The sequence below is a fragment of the Nuphar pumila genome, chromosome 4, assembly GCF_984573655.1.
Source record: "Nuphar pumila chromosome 4, dmNupPumi1.hap1.1, whole genome shotgun sequence".
NCBI lineage: Eukaryota > Viridiplantae > Streptophyta > Magnoliopsida > Nymphaeales > Nymphaeaceae > Nuphar > Nuphar pumila.
This window is the reverse complement of record NC_143252.1, coordinates 43,665,221-43,674,754: the sequence shown is the minus strand read 5'-3', so window position 1 is coordinate 43,674,754 and position 9,534 is coordinate 43,665,221. Positions and strand designations below refer to the sequence as shown.

The window sequence follows — 9,534 nt, the reverse complement described above, 5'->3', positions numbered from 1 at the left end:
CAATAAAAAATTATTTTTTATTATTTTAACAATTAAAATATATTTTTAATAAATTAATATTTTAAAAAATACAGTACATGCTCGTGTCCAAGCCACCGTGTCAGATCGTGTAACTACAGACACGAAGCCAAATGATGTGCCCTGTTGCATGGCTCTTGGGGGGGTCGTGTCCGAACGCCGTCACGCAATTCCCATTTCCTCTTCTTTCCTTTCGTAGGAAGGGGAAAAGGGAGCCGACTCTCTCTCACCGTGTCCGCTCCGATCTAGTCGGCCGCTGCCCGAGTTGGCCGCGCTGGCGTCGGACGTCTGGAAGAGGCTGTTCCGCAGGACGAAGGTGGAGGGCGGAGGGCGGCGGAGGCGGGCGGCGATGGCGTGGAACCTCTTCAGGTTCTGCTCGGGGCTGCGCGTGCTCGGCTACCTCATGATCCTCCTCGTCGCGGCCATCGTCTCCGTGTCCTACCACGCCGTCGTCGTCGTCACCTGCGGCTCACTTATGCGACACGGTGGTGCCAGGGCCACTCTCTCCATCGTCATCATCGCCGTCTTCCATTTGTTGGTAATCCCCCTTCCCTCCTCCCCTTTGCTTTGTTCCTTCTCTTCTTTCTTTTATTGAATGATGATCACCAAAGTTGATCTTCTTTCAATGGTACACAAGAGAAGAATTGGGCACCCATGAGAGAGCCCAAAACTCATTGGATTGAGAGAATTAGAAGAATTCGAGAACCCAAAAGATTACTTCGAGGACCCAGAAACTCACTGGATTGAGAGAATTAGAAGAACTCGAGGACCCAAAAGATTGGTTTTGCTGAGAGAGAGAGAGAGAGCCCAAAACTCACTGGATTGAGAGAATTAGAAGAACTCGAGGACCCAAAAGATTGGGTTTGCTGTAGCCTTTTTCTTGATGGGTCTTGGGATGTCTTCGTGAGAGTTTTGTATGAAGGTATGAATTGGTAGATTTGGGATCGGATGGAGACCCAAATTTCCTTGATGGGTACTTTTTTGGTTATTTACTCTTGTTGGTTCTTTCTGTTGATTCTGCAAATTCGAACTTGTAACACGGATGACATGAGAGTTCAGTTACTCTATATTATGCAAGGAAACAATGCGAAAAATAGTTCGTGAATATCTGGAGTAGTATAAGCTAAGATTATTTTCTTAACATTCAATGAGCATCCTGTAGTTCATAGAAATTAGGGGCAATGTAATTCCTGCGTAGAGGCCAACCAATTCAACTTTACTAAAAAATCAAAACAAACAAAAAAACAACAACACAACAGTGTATTTATTCATGCCTGAACTTGACAGAAATTTCTTAAGGTTGATGTAAGAGAGTGATTGGACTCGGTTATTTTGATTATTGATAAGGAGAAAAACTAAGTAAAACATGATGATATAACCAAACTGCAAGATGGTTATGGATTAAATGAGAGAGAGTTAACCGGTTTCATGACCCTTGTATGTAGTGTGGATACTGGAACAACAGTCTAATACAGCACAAGTTGGTCAAAAACACATTCCTCTTACTGGAATTCAAACAATGATTAGCTATGATCGTGTGATAAGCACTAATAGTGAAAATTGATGGCCAAAATGTTTTGGGTGCATTTGTCAAGTGCCGAAACCTGCCCTTGTTAAAATTGATCGAACCTGCATATTTGGTATGCTATGGTTGGAAAAAATTGTCTCTATCTAAGTTACATTAGTATTCTGGAGGCAGTGCAAGGTTCGAGAACATAAATCATAACCTCAACATTCAAATGGCAGAACAGTCAACAGGACGAGATGTGTATCAAAATGGCAAAGAGTATTGTTTGTTAGATAGGAATGTGTTGGATATAACATTGATACAACTTATAGCAGCAACAAGTTGAGGCAAAACACCCAGCCTTGCAGGCTAAGATTAGCCCTTTTATGTCCTAAATTCTATTATTCTAAAATAGCTGAACATTCCTATCATGGTGCTTCAAATTGCTTGTTGGAATATTTAGGTTTGGGTTATTTTGCTCTTAATCCTGTGATTTTTTTATTAACATGATGGAAAGTGTATGGTGCAGCTTTTCTTGTTGTTATGGAGCTATTTTAAGGTAGTTTTCACAGATCCTGGTTCTGTCCCTCAAGATTGGCAGCCTTTAGCGGAGGAAAATCCTGAGGTTTCAAGTTCGACAGCCTCTTCAGAATATCCAGACCAAGAAATCATGTCTTCTGCATGGTCACCATCCGGTGAGATGGCTCAAAGACATAGATTGGGCTATTGCAATCGCTGCCAGAATATCAGGCCGCCTCGCTGTCATCATTGTTCTGTTTGTACGCCATTACACTCTCATTGCTTCATATATGGCTTCAGATATCTCTCCTTGTTGTTCGTCTACTATTAATCCACTTGTGATTCATCAATATATACATTTGCTGAATTTGATATCTTGAGACAGGAACATAATTTAAACACTGTTGGTTAATGTGCCAAATCAGACTTCTCCTTGTGTTTAATGGAGAGTGCTGCAGTGTGTCTTTAGGTGCTCTGTGATGTTGGGACACCAGAAAATAGAGAACATTTTAAAACTAACTGGAAAAGGTGGCGGTGTACATATAGTGAAAGAACTAGCAATAAAAAAGTATTCCTTGAAAATATTGATTGCAAATAAGATGTATTCTATAACTGAAATTTTGTATAGTATCATCGAAAGTTCCACTTGTGATGAGTTATGAAACATAGGGTTGCAAACGGTTCAGATTCAGGATGAGGCTTTTGCAAACTTTGGCTGTTCTGGATCCGCCTCCCCTATGTATTTTCTGATCCGAAATCCATTTGCATCCCTAATGAAACAGACCTGAAATTTAATAGATCCACCACAATGGAATAAAACAAGGTGTATATTGAATAAATATGCAGACATAACTAAATGCAATTATTTTCATTAACCTTTTCAAGTTGCAAATAACTATTACTCTCCTATACACTCTTAGCAACTTGGGACTTAGTGAAACTGTAGTCCATTTCTTTCTCAGCTGGAAGATCAGGTAGTCAAGCTTGAATGTTGACAGATAAAATATGTTCTTAATGCTGGAACCTTAACATTCATTGTCTTGTTTTTAGTTTCGTTCACCGATTTTAGAATTTGAAGATTTTGCAAGCTAGTGCAATTTCTCTTTCAAAGATTTTGTTGATCTTTTGCGCTATGTGGGTGTGACGATACAGTTAATGTAGTTTAGTTATTTATTGGACATTCTACAAGACATGAATGATAATTTTGTTTCCCACAGAAACTCTTTATGATATTGTATTCTTAGCAGTGTCGTGTCCCCTTTGTGAGTCTTTTTATCCTGTAGAACCTGCAGAAAATGAACGCAAGAACAGAGAGAGAATAGGAGAAGGAGATGGAAGTAGAACAAAGTTAAGAGGAAAAAAAAATGAGAGAGCGAGAGAGTTGCACTATTGTGCCCTCTCTCCTTTTATAATCTTTTACTATTTGAGTTACAAAGTGGACAAAAAAGCGCCTTCTTAATAGACCTCTATTACAAGCAGTGTTGTGAAAAGCGTTAAGGCTTAGCGAGGTGCTCCACCAAAATCTGAGGCGAGGCGTAAAGCGTATTCCTCAAAATTGTTTTTTTAAAACTTTAAAAAACTATAAAAAATATCTAAAATTATAAATAAATAAAAAATACTTTATTGATGAAGCAACAATCAACATGAAATAAAAAATTTCAAATAAATACTGAAAAAATATGAGATTAACATGTAAAAGTAACATTAATGCAACAACTTAATCTATGCAAGTATCTAAGAAATAAAATATGAGCATTCATTCAATAAAAAATTAACATTAACAACGAAATGCATATTAGCATTAACAACATCATGTCATAATTAGAAAATGAATGTTAGCATTAACAACCAAATGTTAATATATTTGTCCAAAACTCTTCAAAATGAGAGTGCTAACATTCACAATTACAAATGAAAGACCCAAAAAAACATATAAATAGTCATAGCTCTATGATATGAATTAGGGCCTAAGCTCTTCTTGTCTCATCATCATCAATATTTAAGTCTTCAATGTCATCATCTGAGAAATTCATATAAATAAGTTCTCTTTCATCTTCATTCTCTGACTCTTCATCGTCTGCACTTTCTTCCTCCACATCCTCGATCACTTCTTTTGCTTTTCTTTTTTCTTCAATAAAAAATCATGTATTAAATACTTATTTTATGTAATTAAAAAAAATACATTTATATTCATAGCAAGGTAAAAGGAATATAGCTTTACCTCAATCTCTTGAAGACCTATCTTGCCTAGAACCACTTTGTGAATCATGAGGTGAACTGACCTTTTCAATAGGCACATGCTCAATGACATTTATGTTGAAGTTCGGATCCAACCATGAATCCTCCAACCAATTGGGATCACTAGGCAACACTGGATCTTCCTTCTCCATAACTCATCGTTTGAGTCTATATGATTTAGACATATAGGGTCTTTGGTAGCCCTCCTCATATTTCTCTCTCTTAATTTCATATTTTATATTACAAAAATCAATGCATTCATCTTCTCTTGTTTAAGTCTATACCTCCGTTTTGTATGCACCTATAATTTTAAATCATTGATAAACAATTATATGATAATTACACTTATAAAATTGTATTTAAAAAATAAAATACAAAGTCACAAACCAATGAGAAAATACTCTAATTTCTCTCACAGCCCGATGCACTATACGTCAAACTGAGAATTCAAATTGCAAAATTCATCAACTCAGGATTTTCGTGCCCAAATAAACTCCACCAGTCAGCTGCATTCAAATAACAAAAACATTAAGAATGCCATAATTATAAAAACATAAAAAAATATTAACAATATAATTACAAACTTACCAGGACTTTTTAATTTTCTTGTTGTAACAGTTGTCTCTCTACCAAACAACCCCTTTGCCTTTTTAAATGCATCGATTTGTGTTGTAATTTTCAACCGAACATTTGCATTAGAAGCCAAATTTTTAACACAATCATAAAAGCCACTTATAACTTTTCCATCCGGGTTGAAATTTTCAGCATAATGAAAATGATGATTTAAATAATAGGCAACTGCATGCAAAGGCTTATGAAGTTGCAAGTCCCATCGTCTATCAATGATATCCCAAATAGGTTTATATTTTTGTTCAACCTTGTTAAGGTTTGAAGCAATTTCCTCCTTTGCTCTATCCATTGCTTCGTACAAAAATCCCATAGGAGGATCATCTGCATCCACTAATCGCATCACTTTCACGGGCGATAGTGTGGCTTTAATTGCATATGATATGACAACCAAAAACTTATAATCATTAAGAACAATATAAGAAATGTTCTTAGCATCAGATTTCTTATAGTAATTAGATGATCTAAAATTTGAAGACAAAAACATTGACTTCAACTCTTTCTTATAACATCCAATACTATGAAGCGTAGGATATGTTGTAGCAAAACGTGTGACGGTTGGACATAGAAGTATTTTTTTTTTGTGAACTTTCTCATCAAATTTAATATCTATGCATGACCATAGATATATCTTGTAAATTTTTTGCCTTTTCCACTGTATATTTAAAAATTGATATCTTTTCAATATATTCTAACATAAGATCCAAGCAATGCGCCGCACATAGTGTCCAAAAACATGTTTTTCTTGCTGTTAACATATTCTCAACTGTCACATATTTTGGTGCATTATCTGTAATGAATTACACTACATTACTTTCACCAACTTCTTTAACAACTTCTTCAAACAACTTACAAATTTGCACCCGTTTTTTCCATGTCGTTGATGTCAACAGACTTCAAAAATACTGTCCCAGATGAGTTGTTTACAAGAAAATTAATTTTCTTCATTTTCCATCTGTCCAACCATTTGTCATAATGCTGCAACCAACCTTTGGCAATTTCTTTTTAATTCTTTTAAAATTTCATGAGTACAATCTACCTCATCCTTCAAAATCCACGTTCTGATCTCGTGATAAGAAGGCGGTTTGGACCCTTGCCCATAATTTGTAATAACTTCTAGCATTGCACCAAAATATGAACTGTTACAAAGATTAAATGATAGGGCATTTGAATAAAAAAATCTACCAATAGCACAACATACATTTTTTCTTTCATCTATTTTTAAAGCAGTGTTTATTATGGTTTGTCGTGCTTCTTTGTTCACAAAGAGGTCCATGGGACTACCTGTGCTTTTGTTTGCATCACTACATGATCCACTGGTTTTTTTGTTCACATTATCACCTTTTAATGATCTAAAATAAGCACTCCTCCCGATTTTCAACTTATTTTGTTCTTCTTGTTTCTTTTGTTTCTAATCCTTTAGATGATTCTGAAAAAAACTTTTCACATCAAGTGGAACCGCTTCGCACATACTAATACTATGTTTTGTGCCAGCTAAATACTGCTTTAACCTATAGATGCCTCATGTAGTTTGTTTATGACAGTACTTGCAAATTACATGTCCTACAAGTTTGGGATCTTTAGTGGGATTTGAAACTTTAACTCCATGACCCCATCCTAAATGCATATAAGAAAACAAATATTAACACAAAAATTTAGATTCATATTCAAACAAAAATGGATGAATTGAGAGTGAACAAATAACCAAAATCTGAAATAAAACAAACTGTACCTTAATGCAAGTATGTTGTAGGTAAAAATCTTGATCTGCTCAAGAAGCAGGTAATATGCAGGCTCGAGAATGCATGACCACTAATTTTACTTTCATGCACCATATATATCAAATCTGCATATGAATTTGATTCAGATTATGCTGCCTAAACTATGCTTAGCACCTTTGCAAACTTATAAACCCAAACAATATTTTGCTGAAATGAGAGAGAGTACTTGTTTTCGAGCTCCACCTGATGAGTTGTCGAGCCTGATTTAGAGTTTTTTGCCCTTGCAGAAAGGGGGGTTCGGGGGATCCCCCCAGTGCGGTCAGTGGGCGGGGGGGGGGGGGGGTTATAAGGGGCAATACCCCCCAAAAGATTTTTTTTTCTTGGCCTTATATTTGAGACCCGGTTTCTTATGGATCAGACCCGACTTGTTTAGGTTTAGGGTTGTTGCCAAAAAATGCATAATAAGAGGGAGTAACTGCCAAAAAATGTGGTGTCATTATGGTTGAAAATGCATAATTTGCTTTCTAATTCATGAAAGAAGTTATTGAGCCACCCCCCTGATGTGCACAATAACAGAGGCAATCATGTGTTCATTCTAAAAGAGATGAAAGCAAGAAAAAGAGAAGGATGTTTCATTTGAAAACCACATTACAACTGAAGCTTAGGTAGAGGAATGGGGGTGGGTGAACCTTTCTTAAAAGATGAAGCTTCCCTGAGTTTGCAACAAGAGCAGAAAAAACTTATCCAATATATAAGTACTTTCACGATACACACACATGCATGCACGCAAACACATGTTACACCATCTGCCAAATGGGTGATAAAGGTTCATAGGGGCGACAAAGTGCAATGCTTGCACTCCGGCTCCTGGAATCAACCAAGATTACTCATGAAGACATATGGTGCTGAAAACATTTACAGCTAGAATTGCATAATGTCCCCACAAATTTACAGCTACAATGGTACACAAAAAAGCAGAGAGAGGCTGCGTTAGAAAAAACGAGATAGGATGCTTGAGAAAAAATGAGGGAGAACGAGACTAAGTGAGAAAAAACCTAGAGATGAGAGAGAGCATACCTATTTCGGGGCTCCACCACGAGAGAGACTACTGTGAGAGCTGAGAGAGAGACTGTTGTGAGAGCTGAGAGAGAGAGAGAGAGAGACAGCTGTGAGCAAAAAAAAAAAACAGAAAGAAAGAAACGAGCATAAAAAATAAAGGGCCCCCGACCCTCATTAGGGTTGGGGGCGCTTCATTTAAGCCCTAATGTTTGGTTGATGAGGGTTTTGACCCTCATTTGACCAAATAAAGCGAGGCGTGTATGCCTCATTCTGAGGTGCGCCTCAAGGCCTATGAGGCTTATGCCAAGAGGGTTTTGCGCTTTATACATGCACCTCAAGGCATAACGGCCCTCGCCTTAAGGCGAGGCGCGCTTTTTGCGCCTTGAGGTGCGTTTTTAATAACACTGGTAGGGAGGCTTCCATGAATCCCTACATTCCTTTCACAATCCACTTGTAGAGGTATCACAATCCAGAACCCTAGGAAGACAAGATGTAGAGGTATCGCAATCCACTTCATTCTGGACCTCCTTCTTGTTAAAAATAAAATTGTATTCAAATACCCGATAAGGGTATTTTTGTCTTTTATCATATAGTACAGTCCATTAAGGACTGAAATGTAATTTAGCATTGTAATAAATAAACTGCCATACAGTTCAAGCACAACAGTCAAAATATGACTGTTGGGCAGCAGTCCAACTAGACGTTGGACTGCCACCCAACAGTCATAATAATGACTGTTGGAAGGCAGTCCAAAGAGCCTGACTGCCTCCCATGTGTTGGAGTGAGGCTCTATAAATAGAGCCTCACTCCCTTGTTATTCCTCAATGCTTTAAGAAACATTTGAGGGTTTTCTCTAAAGTTTTTTCCCATCTTATAGGCTTGTATGCCTCTTGTGCTGTTTTGGTATTTTTATCTCTCTTGAGATTGTATTTGGTCCATTAGTGACCAAGTGAGTTTATTAAAGCCCTTTGTTGGCATTGAGTTTGTTTCACTATTGTTCCATTGTACCTTGTTTCATTACATGGTATCAGAGCTAGGCTCTTGAAAGAAGGAGAATCTCGTGAAGGAAGTGTTCTTCGATCATTGATCATTCCCTCAAAGTATTCATTATGGGAGAAAGAGAGTCCGCCACCGTCATCACCTACAAACTCAATGAAAACAACTACTTGATGTGGGCGACGACTATGGAGAATCATATCAAGGGAAAAAAATTGTGGGGTTTTGTTAGTGGTTCTACTAGTGAACCACAACTCAAATTGACTAGAAGAGGAGATCAAGTCAAAGCCTTGTCCGAAGAAGAAAAAGAAAAAGCCTTGGAAGAATTCCAAAATAAATTGGAAGATTGGGAGTCAAGCAATGCACAAATACTCTCATGGTTTATGAATACCATGGAGTTCAAGATCGCCACCAATATCATCAAATTCAAGAAGGCATGTGACGCATGAAGCTTTCTAAGAAGTACCTTTATCCAAAAGGATATGGCTAGACTTTATTATCTCCAAGACAAGGTACGTAATTCAAAACAAGAAGATAAAAGTGTAAGAGATTTTTACGGTATTTTATCTCCTATTTGGGATGAATTAGCCATGTTGGAACCAAAATGGGAAGGTTCGGCTATTGATATGAGAAGGACCCAAATCGAAAGAGAAAATCTTTTCTCCTTTCTTTATGGCCTTCGACCGGAATTTGAGCAAGTAAGATCTTCCTTACTTCATAGGACCACTTCTCCTTCTATAAGTGAGGCCCTTGCTCAAATTTGTCAAGAAGAGACTAGACTTGGAATGCACAAGTCTAATGATGAGGTCCTTGCCATGGCAAGACCCGGAAATTTTGTGAAAACATATA

The 9,534-nt window shown here is 37.3% G+C and overlaps 1 protein-coding gene across 1 annotated transcript in view; it reads left to right on the top strand.

The window, feature by feature from the left end:
* Nucleotides 1-237: 237 nt before the first annotated feature.
* LOC149840122 (putative protein S-acyltransferase 12) overlaps nt 238-9,534 on the top strand; it is a 63,282-nt gene continuing 53,985 nt past the window's right edge. Inside the window, exons 1-2 of the mRNA XM_090004346.1 lie at nt 238-556; nt 2,055-2,304. Coding sequence (XP_089860472.1) covers nt 368-556; nt 2,055-2,304 — 439 coding nt within the window. The 5' untranslated portion in view covers nt 238-367. The remainder of the gene's footprint in view (nt 557-2,054; nt 2,305-9,534) is intronic.